The 22756-nt window shown below is 42.7% G+C and overlaps 1 protein-coding gene across 1 annotated transcript; it reads right to left on the bottom strand.

Annotated features, from left to right (window-relative positions):
* Nucleotides 1–338: 338 nt before the first annotated feature.
* ncbp3 (nuclear cap binding subunit 3) lies at nt 339–22373 on the bottom strand. Its single transcript, XM_060936238.1, has 13 exons — nt 22055–22373; nt 21425–21490; nt 21227–21332; nt 11008–11133; nt 10786–10914; nt 10485–10648; nt 10281–10389; nt 7600–7699; nt 7291–7400; nt 6800–7109; nt 6525–6703; nt 6248–6430; nt 339–6147 (listed from the first exon to the last, which is right to left on the bottom strand). The coding sequence occupies exons 1-13, from the start codon at nt 22235–22237 to the stop codon at nt 5840–5842; spliced, it is 2073 nt and encodes a 690-aa protein (XP_060792221.1). The 5' UTR covers nt 22238–22373; the 3' UTR covers nt 339–5839.
* Nucleotides 22374–22756: the final 383 nt, after the last annotated feature.

Genomic DNA, 22756 nt, shown 5'->3' with positions numbered 1-22756 from the left:
CCAAAATCTAATTAGTTCATCTGCTGGTTACAGTGAAAATTCCATATAAAACCTACAAGCATTCAACCACTTGTTCTTGAATTATTGTGCTAACAATGATCTTGGATGGACATCCTGGAAAACATAATGCTAATGAGTGGCAGATACATAACTTATTAGGACTATACAGAAAATTAGACAAGATTTACTCAAATTTCCTTTTTAGCCAAACTGTCTCTTGATGAATGCAACAGAACAGAAAAAAATTGTAGAAAAAGATACACATTCATTACAAACCACATTGCCCCATTAAAAATATCCAACTTGAGTTGAAGAATTGCACCATATATTTCACAGGATTATGTAAAAAGATGTTTATTTGCACATACAATATATTTTCCTTGCTTGTTGAGCTGACTGACCACATACTGTATGGGAATGTAGACCACTTTATTTACTCTGAAAAATGATTCATTGGCTACAATATAGTGAACCACCTTCAATCCTGAATTTGCACCACAACATCAATCAACATGGATGTTGATGTACCTAGCGCATGCACCTCGGTCAGGGATGCACATGGACATTGTGGAAATGGAAGGTCAGAATCCAGCCAAGGTAGGTCGTTTCTCTGACTTTGGGTGTAAACAGGAAACCCACCAAAGTTCAGTGGACTCTGGTGCTCCAGACTAGTTATCTACCCCTGATCTGTATGGTGTGCACCAGTGAAATAATCTGTACATCCCAAGCCAATTCTCAACTACAAAAACCTAATACATTTAAGAAGATTCACTGTAAGAATCTTAAGATTCTTTCATTCAACTTCAGTAACCATTTTACCCTGGTCAAAGTCGTGGTGAATCCAGGGCTTATTCCAGGAACACTGGGCAAGAGTAGGAATACATCCACTCCTTCACAGGGTACCATGTACACATTAATTCAGACCTAGGGCAATTTAGAGTCATCGATTCACTAACTGGCATGTTTTGGGGAAGGAAAAGGAAAACCTGGGTGGAAACATACAAAACTCCACCTCCACAGTAACCCAAGCTCAGAACTGAACTGGGGACCCTGGAGCTGTGAGATGGCAACACTACCTGCTACTGACAATATTTTCATGAAAAGTACTTCCTAGAGACACTGCATGTTTTGCTTGTTTTAGATCTAACATTATTCTCAGCCTGGCGCATCACCATAAAACATACAGTCAGGTCCATAAGTATTTGTACAGTGACAATTTTCATATTTTCGCCTCTGTACACCACCACAATGGATTTGAAATTAAGCAATTGAGATGTGACCAAATGGTAGACTTTCAGCTTTAATTGAAGGGGTTTAACCCCCCCAAAAATATTGCATGAACTGTTAAGGAACTAAAGCCTTGTTGTTGTTTTTTTAACAGTCTCTCCATTTTCACAGGCTCAAAAGTAATTGGACAAACTAATTTTAACAATTACTGTGGTATGCTTTGGGTCATTATTCATCTGTACTGTGAAGCAGCATCCAATCAGTTTTGCAGCATTTGACTGAATCTGAGCAGAAAGTATAGCTCAATACACTTAAAATTCATCCTGCTACTTCTATCAGCAGTAACATCATCAACTAGAAAAGCACTCGGAGAGCGCAGACCTCCGCCAAGAATCCTTTAAAAAAATCCAGGATCCAGAAGGTGATCAGGATCACCGCCAAAATTTAATGGATTGTTACTTGTGCCCAGTCACACCTCTGGAAAAAATTTCAGAGCAATCCATTCATTACTTTTTCCGTAATGTTGCTAACAGACAAACCAACAAACAAACACTACCGAAAACATAACCTCCTTGGCGGAGGTAATAATAATAACAACTAGAATGCATTTCTGGAGAAAATGCGAAAGTGTGCTTGCTCAGGTGCGCCGCCATGGCGACCGGCCAAGAGAGGCGACCGCACGCCCACACGACAAGTTTTGTGTCAACACGCGAAAGTTTGGCCAAGACACAAGGCGGATTGTCATACGGAGATGACAGGCTGGCAAGGTTCTTTACAGGGACATCCCAGAGCATCACTAACATGAACATTTAGATGCAATTCTAAATCCGTAAAGAGATATGACCCAAAACACGTTTTTTTGCTCATTGTAGCGCCCTCTAGTGGCCAAATGACACCAAATTTGATGAGGATAAATGAACTGGTGCCGAAAGTCATCTCAACAAATATGGTCTTGATACATCAAAGCATTTCTGAGATATGAGCTAAAATACGTTTTTGCTAATTGTGACGCCCCCAGTGGCCAAATGACACCATATTTGATGAGGGTAGTTTGGATGGTGTCCAAAGTCATGCCACTAAATACTAAATATGGTCTTGATACGTCAAAGCGTTTCCATGATATGAGCTCACTTCCTGTTTGGTGGCGTCGCCATCGAATTTGATTGGCTGCCATGGGCGAACCCTTCAATGTATGAGAGCGAAACGAGTATCATTAATTAGGCATGGACTGGAGATCATGTGTGCCAAGTTTCGTGATGATCGAACAAAACATGCGGCCAGGGTCACTCTACCTTCAGTTTGGACAAAATTCAAAATGGCGGAAAATCTAATTAGGCGGAGAATGACGTCATAGGGTGCGTTGGAATCGTCTAGCTCCAAGGATTCCAACGGCACCAGACTTATGAAAATCGGACATTCGGCTCAAAAGTTACGTGCATGAACGCATGTAAGATTGTGATCAGTTGGTAGCGCTAGAGCGCGAGACGTACCAACATGAAACTTGATGAAATCAATCAGGGTCCACTCCTCTATCAGTGTACCAAGTTTCATGACTTTACACCTTACGGTTTGGCCTACAGAAGGAAAAATCTTTTTTTTTGCGTCGCGCGCCCATTCACTTCAATGGGGAAAAAATTAATCCTTTAAAAAAATCCGGGATCCAGAAGGTGATCCGGATCACCGCCAAAATTTAATGGATTGTTACTTGTGCCCAGTCACACCTCTGGAAAAAATTTCAGAGCAATCTGTTCATTACTTTTTCCGTAATGTTGCTAACAGACAAACAAACAAACCAACGCTACCGAAAACATAACCTCCTTGGCGGAGGTAACAAGAAAAGCACTCGGAGAGCGCAGACCTCCGCCAAGAATCCTTTAAAAAAATCTGGGATCCAGACGGTGATCCGGATCACCACCAAAATTTAATGGATTGTTACTTGTGCCCAGTCACACCTCTGGAAAAAATTTCAGAGCAATCCGTTCATAACTTTTTCCGTAATGTTGCTAACAGACAAACCAACAGACAAACCAATGCTACCGAAAACATAACCTCTTTGGCGGAGGTAATAAACACCACTGACCCAGTTCCACTGGCAGCCATGCATGCCCATGTCCAGATGATGTGGTGTGCTTCGGATCATGAGCCTTCCTTTCCTTCTCCATACTCTTCCCATCATTCAGGTACAAGTTAATCTTGGCTTCATCTGTCCAAAGACTCTTGTTCCAGAACTGGACAGGCTTTCTAGCAAAGTCTAATCTGGTCTTTCCGTTCTTGAATGTTACCAGTGGTTTGAATCTTGAAGTAAACCCTTTTGTATTTATATTTATGACGGCATTTGTTCATTGTAGACTGACAATGATGCACCTACATCCTTGAGAGATGTTCTTGACTTGGCTAGATGTTGTCAAGGGGTTTTTCTTCACCAAAGAAAGGATTCTTCAATCATCCACTTCAGTTATCCTCTCTAAGCCTTTTGGTGTTGCTGAGCTCACCAGTGCATTCCTGCTTTTTAAGAATATACCAAATTGCTGATTTACAGAGATGTGATTGAATCAAGCTATGATGAGCATTGTTGAAACGAGCCTTGGGCATAGGGATCACCATCACACCATGCTCTGCATATTTTCTTGGTGGTTTTTTTTGTTCTTTGCCATTCACATGCTTGATTTAGCCACTCCTAAAATTTCTGCTCTCTCGCTGATAAGTCCGTTTTGTTTCTTTCAGTCAAATGATGGTCTCCTTCACTTGCATCCACATTTCTCTGGATCACATATTGGCATTGTTTCACAATCATGGTTGTCTTTTTGTATAACACCAACTAATTCCTGCAACTAGGTCCAGTGTGTGTGTGTGTGTGTGTGTGTGTGTGTGTGTGTGTATATATTTTAAATTTATTCATTTTCTGGACCTTCTTATACCTTATTTTACAGGGACACACCAGCCCTGCCTACAGCATTAATTTCCCTTATAATTTCTTATCAATATGTTTGTAAGCGTCAAATGCGGGCTCAGGTTTGACCTTATAGTCATTTCATTTAATTCTACTTTAATTATTACATTTATATTTTACTGGTTAAATTCAGGATTGCATTTTTAGCATTAACTAGGTTTCACTTTGGGACATACTGTACTTTCATTCACAATAGAAAGATATTTAAGTGGACGTTACGGGTTTTTTTGTGAACTAAGTACCTCTGACAGGATCCTTTGCCCGTCAAAAACGTCCTCTCCGAAAAACGCTCACTATGAGGTAAATGATTTTTTAAAGAAAATGTTTGTCTCTTTTGAAGCAGAACACTGTCGTTGCACAGTTTAATAAAAAAAAAAAGGACTTGAAACAGATGTGAGACAAATTTGCAGCAGAGCTTCACATGTAGTTGAAATGTGAGTCTGTCAAAAAAAAAAAAGTGTCCTCTCCGGAAAACCACAAGGATCGTCACCACTTTAGTTATTATTACAGTTATCGCCGTGTACAAATATTGCTGCACAGTACTTGAAAATTGGTACTTAAAATCACATCTATTTCAACACTTTCACTTTATATACCTCACTCTTGCAGACTATAAGAAAGCTGGTCAATTTTAGAAATACACTATATGCCATCTTCTCACCACAAGTAACATTCCCACTATATAACCTTTAGCTCTGAAATTCTGCGCAATTAAATTTCCATCTCAAAAGGTACTTTTTAGCCGCAAAGAGAAACAAATCTGAGCTTTGATTTTTAGACTACTGTGGACCCGAAGTGTGTACCCTGATTGTGAAACAGCCCATTGAAGGTTCCCATGAAGAGCTACCAAATGCAAATTCAATACTTGGAATTGACTCCAGACCTTTTATCTCCTTAATCTGTCATGAAATAATGAATCTCATGAGTCAACTGTCAAATAACTTCTGAACCTGTCAAAATGGAGGGACTATGTACAAAAAGTTGCTCGAATTCCTAAATGGTTAATGCAATATTGTTCAACACCTTGAATTTAAGCTGAAGTTCAACACTTCAATCATGTCTTGAAAGCTTCAAATCCACTGTGATGGTGTACAGACACAAAACGATCAAAACTATCACTGCCCAAATACTTATGGACCTGGCTGTACATCGGTCTTGTACGTACCACAACCAATCCCACTCCCACTCATTTAAAGGTGCAGTTCATAATTTTTAAAATGGTTTTCCAAACCTGTGCAAATCAGGGGAACCAACCCCAAAACTGATTTGCAATATTGCCATGCAGTGTGAGGCATATGCTTGTCAGTGTTTTCATTGCAAGTCAAATTCACATCACAAGCAGCAAAGGGCTCTAAAAATTATAAACTGCTCCTTTAAAGGCAGGACCAAACGATGTTTCTTCGTCACTGACCCTCACTGAAGTCGAGACAAAAACAAACTCTGGCATCCCCTCTCCTTTGGCAGGGGGCTCTTTCTGAGTCAAGTCTGTCAGGTGCGTTTAGAGAAAGACAGAGAACAAGAAAGGATGTTGGCAGGATCCATGTATGGACTAGGGCTGCAGAGTGAAACTATCTACTTGTAAGCTTTATTTTAACAAGTCAGCAGCGTTTTATTTCCTCTCTTTTCCGCCATATCCCTCTATTTTCAGTCTCTCGCTCCAGCTCAAGAGTCACTGTCGGAGCCGTTGCTGCTGTCTCGGCTGATCTCGATCTGCAGTGACGGAAGGTTGTCCAGACGGCTTTTTTTCATTTTATTGGACCGCTGCTCCTTCTGCTTGATCATCGCTCCCCACATCTTCTGCAGCTGTGAATCCTCATCTTCATCCTCAGACTCATCGACTCCGTCCGAGTCTGCATCATCTTTCTGCCGGCTCCCACGTGAGGACGCCACGCTGCTCCCTAGCCTGCCAGAAAGCTTGCCATCGCTTTGGCTATCTTTATTTGACGGCCCCAGTCGGGTCCACAGACCACCTGACCCAAAAAAACCCACATGCAGAGTAAAGTGGAGCACAGATATCAGAAAACAGTAACGTGTAAACTGACCACCGGGATGAGAGTTGCATTGTCTTACCTGACTTTTTGTCTTTTGTGGGCTCCGAGTAGAGACCCCGTGATTCATGTTTAGTTGTGCCGAGTCTGCTGTGCACGTCAGTAAGAGGCTCTCTCCGTGCGGCTGTGTTTCTCGGAGGGACGGGAGAGACAGAGCGGCGCCTTTTTGGAGAGTGTGGCCTCTTCCCCAACCTTTGTTTCACATCTACAAAGAAGTCTTCTATTTATAGCTAAATGTTTAATTCATTGAATAAGTAATGATTGTGTTTTTATGAATGATCACCTGAGCACCGTCTCACCTGTCTTTCCAGAGGAGGCCACAAGAGGGCGCGTCCTCTGTTGTGAAAGACCCTGTCTTTTCTCTTCCAGTAACTGCCTGACATCGGTCACTTTTTCTGAGGTAGGTTTGGTCACACTGCTACCAATGCGACTCCGTATACTGCTACTCGATGAGCTTGAGTCACTCCGAATGGAATTTCTAGAGGAAGCAGAATGAGAGGGTTTTTTTTTTTTGTTAAATGCCCATGTTTGAAAAGGCCTTTTAAAAAGCACCCATTCTTTAAACCTCACATACCTGATGGTCTTGAGGTTATTCTCAACCTCGTCTGCATACATGGTCATTTTCATGCTCTTTTTAGGTGAAGGTGTTGAGATCATCTTCAGCTCTAGGTCGTAGTCCATTTCATCTGAATCTGAGGACTCCGAGAATGAGCCCCCCAGACGGCTACGGAGGCTCCCTTCCCCGAGTTGCGACCCTCGCTCCCTGTCTCTATACTCGACAACTCTGTCATCAGCATCCATGTCTTCCTCTCCGTCCTCTTCTTCCTCCTCCTCCTCCTCCTCCTCTTCTTCTATAGGCTCCTCTGGTAGATTCACCAGATCAGCTGTTATGAGAAAGAGAAATGCTCTAGTGTCCGGTAGGAGGTGTTGACAAATTAAAGAACCATCTACGGCATGAGATTGATTAATGAAGTGCCAGACTGAATGACTAAGCACATTCATCTAACCGTGAGCCAGATTAAATCCATCAGAGCTGCCACGGCTGTCTGTAAATATGACTCATACCTGAATGTCGGTGTGTGTACGGTGGAGTGTGTCCCATACTGTCTCCTATTAAGGACTTTTTGGTCTTTAGTACATCGCGCTGGATTCTCCGTGTATGATACCTACGTTTCCTATAAGAAATATATAAAATTAACAGATTATACTAAAACTGCTAAAATAGAGCATCAATTCAACCTTGATTTCCATTTCAGAAGCAACACCTTGTCATGCTTTGTGTTCATTAAACTTCCTAAACACAAGTTAGAAGTAAATGAGTGAGGCAGTTTTCTCCAAAGTAAGTGTGCTAAGCAATCAATTATATCATCTTACCAAGAATTACTCAGGATGCCCTTCATGCCCCCATAGTTTGGATTGCCATATTTCATATAGTACCGACTTCGCCTTGCAGCACCCAACTCCTTTTTATCATCTGTTGAAATGAAAATCAAAACATGCATTATTGCATTACCTCTGGGACTGTTCGAAAGCAATTTTAATAATTAACTGCTAGACTAAACCAGCATAGTACATCTTATATGTACAGTTGCACATGCATCTGTTCTAATTCAATGAACTCTAATTAGAGGTCTGCGCGGGACAGAATTTTCAGTCCCGCTCCCGCATTGTGCAGTCCCGCTCCCGCAAAGAATTATGATTTTCAGTCCCGCTCCCGCCCGCCATATTTTGTCCCGCTCCCGCCTGCAAATCCCGCATGATGCAGACGTTCGCGTTACTTCTCACGAAAGTTCTTGTCATTGGTTTGGGGAATTAAACATGCTGAGCTTAGCTGAGCTCTCCACTGACCGATCCTTCACATAGCGAGGGTGCGCGTTGCCAGGCGGCATGCGCAGCTGAGGCTTTACAGAGATACCCAACACACCTACCAAAATCTACAGTGGATATTAAGAATATTGTACATAGCTTATATGTCACTCCTCACATTTACATTCTAGGAAATACAAGTAGGCCTATAAGAAATTAATATAATTTAAAAAGACACAGCTTGATGGTGCCCCGCCCCCTACTTTGAGTGGATTTGAGCATAAATATCTACAGCTCACCCATCTTAAAATGTTTTTATTAATGCCAAATAAAATATCCAGCACAAATTATACAACCCCGATTCCAAAAAAGTTGGGACAAAGTACAAATTGTAAATAAAAACGGAATGCAATGATGTGGAAGTTTCAAAATTCCATATTTTATTCAGAATAGAACATAGATGACATGTCAAATGTTTAAAATGAGAAAATGTATCATTTAAAGAGAAAAATTAGGTGATTTTAAATTTCATGACAACAACACATCTCAAAAAAGTTGGGACAAGGCCATGTTTACCACTGTGAGACATCCCCTTTTCTCTTTACAACAGTCTGTAAACGTCTGGGGACTGAGGAGACAAGTTGCTCAAGTTTAGGGATAGGAATGTTAACCCATTCTTGTCTAATGTAGGATTCTAGTTGCTCAACTGTCTTAGGTCTTTTTTGTCGTATCTTCCGTTTTATGATGCGCCAAATGTTTTCTATGGGTGAAAGATCTGGACTGCAGGCTGGCCAGTTCAGTACCTGGACCCTTCTTCTACGCAGCCATGATGCTGTAATTGATGCAGTATGTGGTTTGGCATTGTCATGTTGGAAAATGCAAGGTCTTCCCTGAAAGAGACGTCATCTGGATGGGAGCATATGTTGCTTTAGAACCTGGATATACCTTTCAGCATTGATGGTGTCTTTCCAGATGTGTAAGCTGCCCATGCCACACGCACTAATGCAACCCCATACCATCAGAGATGCAGGCTTCTGAACTGAGCGCTGATAACAACTTGGGTCGTTCTTCTCCTCTTTAGTCCGAATGACACGGCGTCCCTGATTTCCATAAAGAACTTCAAATTTTGATTCGCCTGACCACAGAACAGTTTTCCACTTTGCCACAGTCCATTTTAAATGAGCCTTGGCCCAAAGAAGACGTCTGCGCTTCTGGATCATGTTTAGATACGGCTTCTTCTTTGAACTATAGAGTTTTAGCTGGCAACGGCGGATGGCACGGTGAATTGTGTTCACAGATAATGTTCTCTGGAAATATTCCTGAGCCCATTTTGTGATTTCCAATACAGAAGCATGCCTGTATGTGATGCAGTGCCGTCTAAGAGCCCGAAGATCACGGGCACCCAGTATGGTTTTTCCGGCCTTGACCCTTACGCACAGAGATTCTTCCAGATTCTCTGAATCTTTTGATGATATTATGCACTGTAGATGATGATATGTTCAAACCCTTTGCAATTTTACACTGTTGAACTCCTTTCTGATATTGCTCCACTATTTGTCGGCGCAGAATTAGGGGGATTGGTGATCCTCTTCCCATCCTTCTGAGAGCCGCTGCCACTCCAAGGTGCTCTTTTTATACCCAGTCATGTTAATGACCTATTGCCAATTGACCTAATGAGTTGCAATTTGGTCCTCCAGCTGTTCCTTTTTTGTACCTTTAACTTTTCCAGCCTCTTATTGCCCCTGTCCCAACTTTGAGATGTGTTGCTGTCATGAAATTTCAAATGAGCCAATATTTGGCATGAAATTTCAAAATGTCTCACTTTTGACATTTGATATGTTGTCTATGTTCTATTGTGAATACAATATCAGTTTTTGAGATTTGTAAATTATTGCATTCCGTTTTTATTACAATTTGTACTTTGTCCCAACTTTTTTGGAATCGGGGTTGTATATGATAGACATAAATTAATAATTTATAAATTTTATTTTAAACATGTTTTTAGTTAGCGGGACTGCAGCTTATCACCTCTCCTGCCCGCTCCCGCATTGTGCACTCCCCCTCCCGCACGTGCCCGCAATGAGCTTTCAAAATTTGTCCCGCGCCGCAATGCTTTGCGTCGGGTCCTGCGGGACTCCCGCGGGAGTGCAGGGCTCTACTCTAAATGTTGATAATCGTAAGTAACAATGTTTGAATCATAAAGTGGAGAGTCACTTATAAAGGACGCTTCCTATAGGACTAATCCTCACCTTGTGTGGCAAAACGCAGGAACAGTTTGTTGCCTTTAAAGGGTTTGGTCGTGGGGCGCAGGTCATTGCGGAGCAGAGACTCATGCTCTGCCTGAGACAACTGGTCTGTCTGTGGACCACAGAAAACATCAACCGTAAACTCCCATCACATTTTCTCAAATAGAACATTAAACTTGGTTTTAATTAGAGAAACAGTTCATTTACCTGGGAAATTCCCAGTGTTGGTTTTTTCTCTGTTTCGTCGTCACTGTCTTTTCCTTCACTGTCATCAATGCTTTTGTCTGCCTTCACCACATCATCATCATCATCATCATCATCATCAACCTCCCCTTCCTCTTCCTCATCATCCGAGCCATGATTTCGTGTCACTAAAAGAAAATAATAATAAAAAATGAATACATAAATGAAAAATCCATGTTCAGTAATAACATCCAACAGTGAGAAAAATAATATGAAGCCAAATGTTCTTGATGTAAGCAACGTTTAGAAGACTGACAGGACCAACCTCTCTCTTTTTGGACTCGAAGGTCACTGGTTTTGGAGACAGCAGTGTTAGTGTCGTCTTTGTCAGGCATCCGGCTCATGTTAATTAGAGCTCGGGTTGAAGTTATGTCATCCAGCCAAACGACGTTACCTAGAAATTCATATTCAAATTCTCCCTCAGACACATTTATATATAATAGCAAAATTAAATGGCAATATTCATTCTACATGGTACTGAACTTACACGATGTGTCATCAATCCACTCAATATGTGCTGGAGGGTACTCTTGAAAGTAGCTAAAAACATCCTGGGTGCTCATGTCATCCACACCACTCAGGTGCAAGGCCTCCAGTCGGATCTTAGGAATTGCTAAAAGGAGAAAAAGGGTTGAACATATCAGTTTAAAATAATTTTTCAGGGTTCCTCCTGGGTTCTGAAAAAATATTCTCCACTTTTTCATCTCATCTCATTATCTCTAGCCGCTTTATCCTGTTCTACAGGGTTGCAGGCAAGCTGGAGCCTATCCCAGCTGACTACGGGCGAAAGGCGGGATACACCCTGGACAAGTCGCCAGGTCATCACAGGGCTGACACATAGACACAGACAACCATTCACACTCACACCTACGGTCAATTTAGAGTCACCAGTTAACCTAACCTGCATGTCTTTGGACTGTGGGGGAAACCGGAGCACCCGGAGGAAACCCACGCGGACACGGGGAGAACATGCAAACTCCGCACAGAAAGGCCCTCGCCGGCCACGGGGCTCGAACCCGGACCTTCTTGCTGTGAGGCGACAGTACTAACCACTAGGGCTGGGTATCACCAGATACCTCACGATACGATACTATGGCGATATTTTGCCCACGATAACGATAATATCACGGTACAGCGATTCTGCGATAATCGATATATTGCAAGAAATTTCAACCACATCACGATATCTGTGTCACTGAAGAAAATCAGAATTTACTGACCACTGTAAAATTACATTTCACATACATAACTACACACTCTTGCCAGACATATATTTGTCTCTATTCCACTGCTGGCAAAACCAAGAGTTGCTTCACTACAACATACAGAAAATTCCCATTTCTGTGCTAGTATTATCAACTTTTTTGTAAGCATGGACACATCAGTGCTGCTTAACAAGCAGAATCAGATTGTTTTATGAAAACTTACACTGCAGACTGCACATACATTTCAGTGCTAACACTAATATCAATTTGTTCTTTGTAAACTTGAGAACATATACCTGAGAACATTTAACTTGTGCTTATTTTGCAGGAACAACACACTGTCTGAAACACATTGAAAAGTGCAGTGGGCATCTTAGTCTCCCTGAGCACAATTATGAAACAAAGTGCAGTGTGGGTCAGTGTCCACACACTGAAACTGAACTGAAACCTCAGTGAATCATGTTTCTTCTGAACTTTGAGTAAATACTCAAAATAAAATGCAGTGTCTCACACACACTAAAATTGAAAATGCAAAATAAAGTGCAGCTTCTTGCCTTTGGCCTTAAATGACAAAATTAAGTTCACAGTTACAGTAAGTCACACATCACTGAAGTAGACGGGAGGACTTTGGTGCTGTCCAGTGTAGTTTGCTTCGGGTCGGGTTTCGGCGGCTCCGGCTGAGCTAATATGTCGGGGTGGTGTCGTGCTAAGCAAGTTCGCAAGTTTGTTGTGTTACCTGAATATCTAATTGGAGCGAAACAGGTTTTGCAGAGTGCATACTCTTTGTCCGGCTCACTGTTTTTTCTCCTTTCCTTTGGAATCCAAAGTGCCTCCAAACATCTGCCTTAAAGTTCGGCGGCGTCTCTAGGTTTACGTTAACAGCCATGCTTGCTTGTTTTTTTTTCCTCACTGCAACCGCCGGGGAAAAAAGAGAAGATGAAGAGTGCCTTGCAGTGAGGGAGCGGCACAGCGACACCTCGCGGAGCGGAGGTGCGGAAGTCGTATTGGATTTACAACCCGTCTGAAACATGATTTATTATTTGAAAAAATATCGATATTCAAATTTTGAGTATCGATATTGAATCGGAAGACAAAGTATCGCGATATATCGCCGTATCGATATTTTTGCACACCCCTACTAACCACTACACCACCGTGCCGCCCCTTTCTCCACTTTTTTCCTTGAAAAATCAAGTCAAAGAAGTATTCTTCACTTTTCCTTAGTTTGTAATTTCTTAGTTACCAACTTATCAAAGTGGACTTAATCCAGGTTTATACCAACCAAACTGCCACAATTCAAATATTTGTACAGCTAGGCCTCTCCATTACATATAAAATGTGGGCTCTACTCCAGCCTCTAATAAGAAAGACTTGATGTTGGGCAACCTGTGCACTATCAAACTAAAATAAACCTCTTTAGTTTGAGCTTATTTCAGGTTATTTTAGCATGGAATTATTCAAAAGAGGTCGTCGGAGTCCCTTTCAACAGAAAACCTGATTTGACCTGATTGAACAGAGTCAAGAAGAATCTTGGGACAACCAACAGTGAAGGAATCTGAATTTCCCATTGACTTAAAAACCGAGCACAGCATGACACCCCATTTTTTATCATGCGTTAGTGAGACCAGGGACGTTTCTATTCTAGCTACTGAACAAACCAGGGGCTCAGTCCAGTTTTCCTGGGCCTTGTATTTTTTTAAAGGGACACTGGCATGGATAGGTTATATCTAACTTTACAAGATAATATGATCACCCACACACATTCAAATGTTATGACATCTTTATTACTAATTTTTGCACTGCTCTTTTTAAAATTTATGTACTTCAGTTTCTGTCTCCTCATTATTCAGTTATTATCAACAGCCATAATGTCTCAGGAAACTGAGGCATGTGTCAACTGACTTAAATATCACTAGTAAAATGTATCATCGGTTTAATAAACATCTCATTTCTCTCCTTGAGGACCACAAAGACACCAATTCTAAGCTAAATTATTATATTACAAACATTCAAAATCCCAGATGACATCCAAGTCCAGTGGTCTCAAAGTTTAGGGGCATAAAAGGGTACGAGGCAGAGAACAGGAGGGTACAATTAAAAAGGCTGATGCCCTTCACTGTGAACCGTAGGCAAGAAAAATGGAAAACTGCATACCTGCCGACCTGTACGCATCTTGCGTAGCCGCTACGAATTTTTACCTCATTGTACGACTGTACGTTTCCACATTAAAAAGCATTTCAGTCAAGTTCTCGCTGAAGTTGATACCGCTGATCTGTGAGAAAACTCAAAGCCAGAATGGAACGCTTTGCCCAATCCCCCCGCCCCTCTTCCAGAGCGTGTGGCTCTGCCCTCTTCAGCCCCTCCCCTTCCTCCTTCGCGTCTCTGACTTGAGTGCAGCGGTGCAGCCAGGTGGCTAGAGCGAGTCGGGGATTGAAACGTCGGTTAGAGACGTCGTTTTTATATTTGTAACAGAAACGGTTGTGTTTCACGTGTTCTCAAGAGCTTCCTAGACGTTATTTTGTGCATTTACAGCACCAACGGTACAGGCTAGTTCTTCATTTAACTTCGAAGCCGTCACTCGAGGTTGCATATTCGATGCGGTAACCAACGAAACCTGATTACAATTCCTCTCGCGCTCTCATTGAATCACTATGATAAGTACCACTTTATTGATGTGCTCAACAAAACGTAGCGTGTTGTATATCTTAAGGGCAGTCGGTAATTTCTGTCAATGGTAGCCTAGAATGTTTGCAGATGATGTGAAGTCGAAAACTGGTCATCCCTCTTATGAAAAAACCTGCATGGTACTGCAGTATCAAATGCTTTTTTTATACAGTATTACTGCAGTAAATGCAATATTTCTAATGCAAATGCAATAGTTTGCATATGAAAACGGCATAGTACAAAATACTGCAGTGTACTGTATAATGCAATATTTTTACTGTATAATGCAATATACTTCCAACATGTTAAAAAATGCGAAAGTCTAAACCTATTGCATGGGAAATTTGTGCATACCATGTTTTGTGTTGAAAGTGCCTTTTTTACATACTGTATAATAATAATAATAATAATAATGTTAAATTTATATAGCGCCTTTCAAAAAACCCAAGGACGCTTTACAATTATCAAGGAAAGAAAAAAATAAATAAATAAAAATATTATAAAAAATAAAAAGTAAAAAGTCCACCAAGTAGGGGTCAGGATGTAATTCCCGTGGTGTAGCAGCCACAGTCCCACCAAAAGGCACACGAAAACAAGTCCCACATCTTCAGCACCACCGCCGTGACACCGTCAGCAACATCGCTCGAACACCACGCCGTGGATCCACACAGCGAGCAGAGAAGCTCCGCCACGCAGAGCGCTGGTGTGTCCCAAACCGCCTGCACAGCCGCCGCGACGCCACCGAGCAACATCGCCCGGAACATCACACCAAGCATTAAAGCACAGAGCGCTGGACAACCATGATGTAAATTGAGCAACGAGCTCACTGCAGTCCACAGCTGGGAGCACAGGCATCGCCCACAGCAAACCAAGGCCTGGAGGGAACCGACGCCCAAAACTGGGTCCGGAGCTACACCACAACCGGCGGACAAAACACTCAAACAAACACCAAACTACACAAACACACAGGAAAGAAAAAAAAAAATAGAAAAATAAAATAAGAGCTCCGGTGAGAAGCGGCAGCCAGAACGTGCACGACATACTCTCAACCGGAAACGGAAAAAACTGTATTAATTTAATGTGTTATTTATTTTGAAAGAGTGGCTCTGGTTTAATTTCATTTCATTTGCACATGTATTTAATGTTTGTTGTGCTGTTCAAAACGGAAGGAAGTTCCCAAGAGCCATCAATAACAGTTTCCCAAAGTCTATCAATTGGAATGTTTTACAAAACTGGACTATGTTCCCAAGGTCAATCAATAAAACTGGATTGGAAGTGTGTTTTTGGTCTGCTGGTTGTGGTCTGTGGGGGCGCATTCGCGCCGGGTTGGGGTGAGGTTGACGGGGGGGGGGGGGGGGGGGGGGGGGGGTGTACTCATGAAATTGTACTCAAAATTTTTTCAAGGTTGGCAGGTATGAAAACTGGGTTTATCTGAGACAGTTTCAAGGCATTTGGGGAGGAATTTCCAATTTATTGTAAACAACAAAACAGAGTCTGAAGTGATGGTAATCAATACTAAAAATTTTAATAGAGCTGCCATATAGTAATGAATCAAAAAGAACTCTGACAATACAAAACACTTTATATATCTTTGATGTTTACAAAATCAAGTAACAGTTACAATAACGATTTTGCAAACATCAAAAATATATTAAAAAAAAGTTTTGTATAGTCAAATTTCTTTTTGATTCATTATTCAATTTCTGAACAATCGGAGTACTGATCTAATACTAAAGCTTCTATAACAGTGTTCAGGTGCTGAACTTGATTCAGGTTTTTACATGTTCTATCTTCCCCTTTATCCTTCTTTTCTTTGAAAGGAACCGCTCTGTTGCCTTTTGCACAAGTCTATTCACTTCAGATGAATTCAAATTAGGTATATATAGCGTGTGATATCCCCGTTATATTAAGGAGGTTCAGAGTTCAAAAGATTTTTCAGATATTTTGAAAAAAAAAAAAAACATGAATTAATTTATCATAGTATTTTCATTTGGTATAGCACTATATAAAAGTTATAATAAGTGAATCTATATTCATCGGACAACGAGTGACAGTTCTTGCAACAGCAAGTGTACAAAAACAGATACGTATAAACCTGTATATATTTATAATTTTAACAATTACCGTTAACATCAACTGCAGGACCGATGTCAAGTCTCGATATGCGACTCCCCTACAAGGATACATTGCATTCCGTCGCAAGATAAAATGTAAACCATGTCAATGCACCAAGCATGCTGAGTGGGCGGGTTTGACCCAAAACAGGCCGCATACAATAATGGGATAGCGATCGATATTTATAATGTAATCTTTAGCTGATCAGCATTTATATGTGGGCCCATACACACACGTATTTCACTCGGTAATCATAGTGATGGATAAGATTACACTTATGCGTGGTTCGAGGCCTTTTTGAAAACCAGCCCTCTAACGTGCCGCTCCACTTCTTAGTCGCCATTTCTAGCCATGTGGTGGCGCGGCTCAATCACAGTACACGAAACACTGTCAACACCTTGTCAATCAGATTACATCTTAGTTACAGCACACGGCAGCATAATGGCTGCCTCTATTTCCTACGGACGTGCTAGTATTTAGCCATTATTTAGTTGAATAAAACTTTCACATCGCATGCTGTTCAGTTTTGTACAGATATGTAAACAAAAATATTTTTTGTTACTCAGTGAAAAATAGACGGCGGCAAATCCTCCTACAGACGTCGATTTGCCACCGCCAACCGGCTACTTTTGAGACCTCTGCAAGTCAATTGTTTTCTATTAATCTCTTTCTTTTTTTGAGGGCGAAAATACCCGGAGCTATAGCCCTGAGTGATGGGGCCTAATGACGCCACAGTGTTAGCTACAGGAACTCAACACGCCATGCCACCTGAAACTTAGAGCCCTTCAGTTGCTTGCTGGCTGGCAACACTTTCATTTTGTTGTTTTTTTTTTAAACCAACCCCGTATTACTGACACTGTCCGATGTGCTCGGGGACAGTAGGGACTCTGACGCTACGTTCACACTGCAAGGCTTAATGCTCAATTCCGATTTTTTTGTGAAATCCGATTTTTTTGTGAGGTCGTTCACATTAACAAATATATGCGACTTGTATGTGATCCTCAGTATGAACGAAAAGCGACCTAAAAGTGTTCCGCATGCGCATTGCAGGATACGACGACGTCACACGCAGTGAGCATGGCCAGTGTTTACGGAAGTAAAACCGCCCGGTTGCGGTATGACCCATCCAATCTAGCTTGAATAGCTGCATCCCCCCAAATGGAAATCAGCTCCCTAACCTCTGCGTCCTTCCATTGAGAAGATTCAGAACCTTCACAGCCCGAAGCGTCCCTCGCATTGATGTCATGCGCAGGGGTGCAGATACGTTTTTTGAACTGGGGGGGACAAAGCTGCCAGCAAACCAACCCCAACCCCAATATGCCTGTCAAACTTGTTGTGGGTTACCATAGCAACCAAGCTTGAGCTCGCAACCTGTGCAGTCTACGCAGCTCAACCAACCGAATATCAGTCTTTGTTTTGTTTTATGTGAACTGTTGCAACTATATATACACTGCTGTGCACCTCAATAAACCGAATGGTAATTAGTCTTTTGATTTTTCCGTGAGGTTTGCCTTATGCAAAGAAAGACAGCACAGACGTTTTTTCCTCCCTATAAGTGGGGGGGACCGAGCGAGGTGAATTTAAATCTGGGTGGGACGAGTCCCACCCTCTATCTGCGCCCGTGATTATGCGCCATGTTGTTGTAACTTTTTTTGAGAGACCCGCCGCCTACTTCAGCGCAGAATAGTGACGTTTGTGGCTTGTTGATGACGTGTAAGTCGGATGAATGCGACCTGGCGGTTCAGACTGAAGTCGCATATGAAAAGATCGGATAGGAATAGGAATTAGGACCACATATCCAAACGGCCTGGGTCGGATTTGAAAAAAATCGGATCTGTGTCGTTCATATTGTCAATAAAAGATCGGATACAGGTCACATATGGGCGAAAAGATCGGATTTGAGTCACTTCAGCCTGCAGTGTGAACGTAGCCTGAGTGTGCCTCCTTCGTGGCTGTTTCAGCTCTTAAATCATCTTCGGTGCTTGAAGAAGACTGCCCAAAAACTTCACCAGCTTAGACTGCGCCATTATTTGGTTCACATAGAGATAATTACACCACCACACCAGGCCGATTAAGACACACTGCGATTGGTCAAAAGCTTGGTGCTCATTTGGTCATTATGTGTAGTTGATTTTTATTGGTCACAAGCACGTGCTCATTGTTTACACTCTGGCTTCCCGCCGTCTCTTCACTGGGGTTGGATTCTGGCAAACGGAGGGATTTTTATAAAAAAATTAAATATGATAAAGATGACAAATACATTCGTCACTGTGATGACTGCTAGTAATTTTCTCTTTGTCAGTGACGGATTATGTTCGTCAATGACGAGTGTGACAAGCGCCAGCAGGAACCCTGTTTTTTAAATTCTTGAATTACTGGATTTAATTTAGGACAGTCTCATTGAGACATGCCTATTTACAGTGATGTCATTTCCTACATATATAGCGCGCTGCACCAGCATTGTTCAGCATGTCAGAAATATTTTTGAATTACAAACGTTTTTCCAGAGGAAGTTTGTTAATGCAATTTGAAGGATTTGACTGACAAATCATAGCCTGGCTAGGTGGTGGTAGCTCAGGTTGGTCAAGACACTGGACTACTGATCAGAAGGTTTTTCCTTTTCTTCTTCCCATTAGGGGTCGCCACAGTGTATCTGTTCCAGATGTCTGATTTGGCATAGGTTTTACACCGGATGCCCTTCCTAATGCAACCTTCTCCAATCTATCTGGATTTGAGACCGGTACCAAGTACCCAGTGGCTGGGTATTTTTTTACCTAAAATGCATGTCCTTGAACTCTGGGGGGAAACCGGAGCACCTGGAGGAAACTCATGCAGATCGGAAGGTTGCAAGTTCAAATCCCATACGCATCACCAAAGCTGCCCCTAAGGGCCTCTGCATGCTCTTGCGACAAGGCTTTCGCAGATAGCTTTTCGCAGACAGTTGTAATTTATCGTTGAGCGGGGAGTAATAGGCATGCGTGATGTTATTCACCACCACAACGCAAGGGGGCGCGAAGTCACGAAATCGCTAGGAGTAGTTGGTGGGTGTGGTTAGTGGAGTGTTTATCCTCCGGTTACTTATAATGACTAGAACTGGAGTCGTATAGATGTACGTACTTCCTCACTTCCTTGATCAACCGCTCTTCGTGCTGCTCCATCTTCGCTCGTGTTTTTAAAAATGGCGGTCGTGAAAACAAACCAAACCGGGAAAGTAGGGAAGCAGAAGTGTGTGTACAGCGGATGTAGAGTGGACCAATCAGAGCCCTCTTGTCTGCGACGCTGTCTGTGAGGCTTCTGCGGTGGTCACAATTTTTGGGAGGTGCGCGCAGAGCGTCTGCGAAGGGGGGGCTACGCAGACGCCATCTGCGACGCCATCTGCGAGGACTGCGTTGTCAGCATAAATTGGCCTTAATGACTAGAACTGGAGTCGTATAGATGTACGTACTTCCTCACTTCCTCGATCAACCGCTCTTCGTGCTGCTCCATCTTCCCTCGTGTTTTTAAAAATGGCGGTAGTGAAAACAAACCAAACCGGGAAAGTAGGGAAGCGGAAGTGCGTGTACAGCTGATGTAGAGTGGATCAATCACAGCTCTCTTGTCTGCGACGCTGTCTGCGAGGCTTCTGAGGTGGTCACAATTTTTGGGAGGTGCGCGCAGAGCGTCTGCGAAGGGGGGGGCTACGCAGACGCCATCTGCGAGGACTGCGTTGTCAGCATAAATTGGCCTTAAGGGCACTGGATAAGGGCATAGCCAAATGCCATGGATGCAGGGCTGTGTCAAATTGTGTGTAGGGCCCAGGCTTAGAGAATGTGGCTTAGCCACATTTAGTCAAGATTTCAACGATACTTTCCAATCTGCTCATCTCATTATCTCTAGCCGCTTTATCCTTCTACAGGGTCGCAGGCAAGCTGGAGCCTATCCCAGCTGACTACGGGCAAAAGGTGGGGTACACCCTGGACAAGTCGCCAGGTCATCACAGGGCTGACACATAGACACAGACAACCATTCACACTCACATTCACACCTACGGTCAATTTAGAGTCACCAGTTAACCTAACCTGCATGTCTTTGGACTGTGGGAGAAACCGGAGCACCCGGAGGAAACCCACGCGGACACGGGGAGAACATGCAAACTCCGCACAGAAAGGCCCTCGCCGGCCACGGGGCTCGAACCCGGACCTTCTTGCTGTGAGGCGACAGCGCTAACCACTACACCACCGTGCCGCCCCAATCTGCTCATATTATTAATTAATCAATCTTATCCTGTGTTGTCATAATCATTGCATAGAAGAAAGAAAGAAGAAGAAACCTTTTATTTTACTTCAAGCACAGTGAAATTCATCCTCTGCATTTAAACCATCTGAAGCACACACCCTCAGAGCAGTGGGCAGCCACACCAGAGCGCCCAGGGAGCAGTCAGGGGTTCGGTACCTTGCTCAAGGGCACCTCACGTCAGCCTAACTGCATGTCTTTGGACTGTGGGGGAAACCGGAACACCCGGAGGAAACCCACGCAGACACGGAGAGAACATGCAAACGCCACACAGAAAGGCCCTCGCCAGCTGCTGGGTTCGAACCCGGGACCTTCTTGCCGTGAGGCGACCGTGCTAACCACTACACCGCCCAATATATCCTTATGTGAACACTATGCCACACTCTAGACAAGACAGAAGAAATCGTGTCCCATCACACACCTGGACCACATGTTTACTGCTTCTCTTACCTTTTTTCATGAGCTCTCTGTCCAGCACCACGTTTCTCTGAGCGACGTTGTCGTCTGCCCGGAAGTGGAATCGCCTCGCTCTCTTTTCCTTTTTCTCAATTGCTTCCTGAGTAAAAGAGTCACACACAAAGACTAGGAGTCAAACACGACTAAGACAATTTATTCTTCTTTTGACTATTAAAACGATATGGTAGATACCTTGGATGTGACATCAATGCCGGTAATAAAAGCACCCGCCTTGTTTTCATATCGCCGGCTTGTGTCCTGAGAAAAGGTCAACACAGGAGTGACTTACTCAGGCAGCTGTGTTACATGACGCTGTCATTGCCATTATCAAAAGGTAACTCCATCATCCATTAAGGGGGACATATTTCACTGACTGATACTATACTAGATGCGGATCTGAAAATCAATCCCGAAAACGAACTTGCATAAGAGTTGCGATCACTTTCTTTTAGGAACTTAGCATGTTACTGTACTGCCATACAGCTGCCAGTTAACAGGCAACACTAGCTCGCTGTTTAGCAACAACTAGCACTAGCAAGAAAACTTACATTTTGTGGCAATTAACACATTTTGTTACACGGTGAATCTATGGCGCATGAAAATAAATCGCATCCCATGATAGGATATAATACATAATATATAATAGTGACTTTGATACAGTAAAGCTAACGCTAGCTGACTTGCTAATCGTAAGCGCTCTCCCTACACAGGTTCTACCGTCCATTCTGCACCAACCACCGGACACTTTCACTACGCGACACCGCGGCTCTGAGGCCTTTGCGCAAAGCGTTCTCATTAGTTAGCTAACGCTACCTAGCTTACCGGCAACAATTCCTTTAAACGTCGGCGGACAGGAATGGATTGAAGCTCAAGCTCTCCCTCCTCGACCTCCATCGGCTCTGCTTCACGAATATTCCGATCTGAGTCGGTGTCCGAGTCGGAGTCAGAACGGTCCGACGCGCTTTCGTGTTTCACAGAAACCCGCAAACTGCGAACAGCCGCCATGATGTAACGGACTAGCTAATAAGCGACCTAGCTAAAATGCTAAGCTTCTTTTTCATTTAACAGAGTGAACTGAAAACTAGTTAGCTCTGCTAGCTAACGCGCCGAACTCCGCCTCGCGAAGCCCGACGGCGCAGTGTGATTAGCGCACTGAGCTCTGAGAGGAGGCCACCTGTTAGTGTCGTGCTGCCTTCACGAGCGATCGAGATTAGTGTAATTCACGGTTCCAGATCTAAAATGGTGCCTTCAAATAAACCGTGAATTTGTGTTTTCGACACGAAAAGGCGAACTCACTGGATAGTTACGAAAAGTTGTAATAACATTGTTACTCTCTAGCATGAAGCAGACAGTTATTAAAGCAGTAAGCATGAATAATAATGTAGGTAAATAACAATTAGCTGTGTCTTAACAGATCCAATGCTAAGACAAGATGACAATCCCAATATGTCAGGGGTTTTCAAAGTGTGGGACAGTCGTTGTACACATTTTTATATTTTTTCTTTTACACATTTAAAACATATG

This window comes from Neoarius graeffei, chromosome 12 (assembly GCF_027579695.1).
Source record: "Neoarius graeffei isolate fNeoGra1 chromosome 12, fNeoGra1.pri, whole genome shotgun sequence".
Classification (NCBI taxonomy): Eukaryota; Metazoa; Chordata; class Actinopteri; order Siluriformes; family Ariidae; genus Neoarius; species Neoarius graeffei.
The sequence above is the reverse complement of the archived record's forward strand: the minus strand, read 5'-3'. Positions and strand labels throughout refer to the sequence as shown.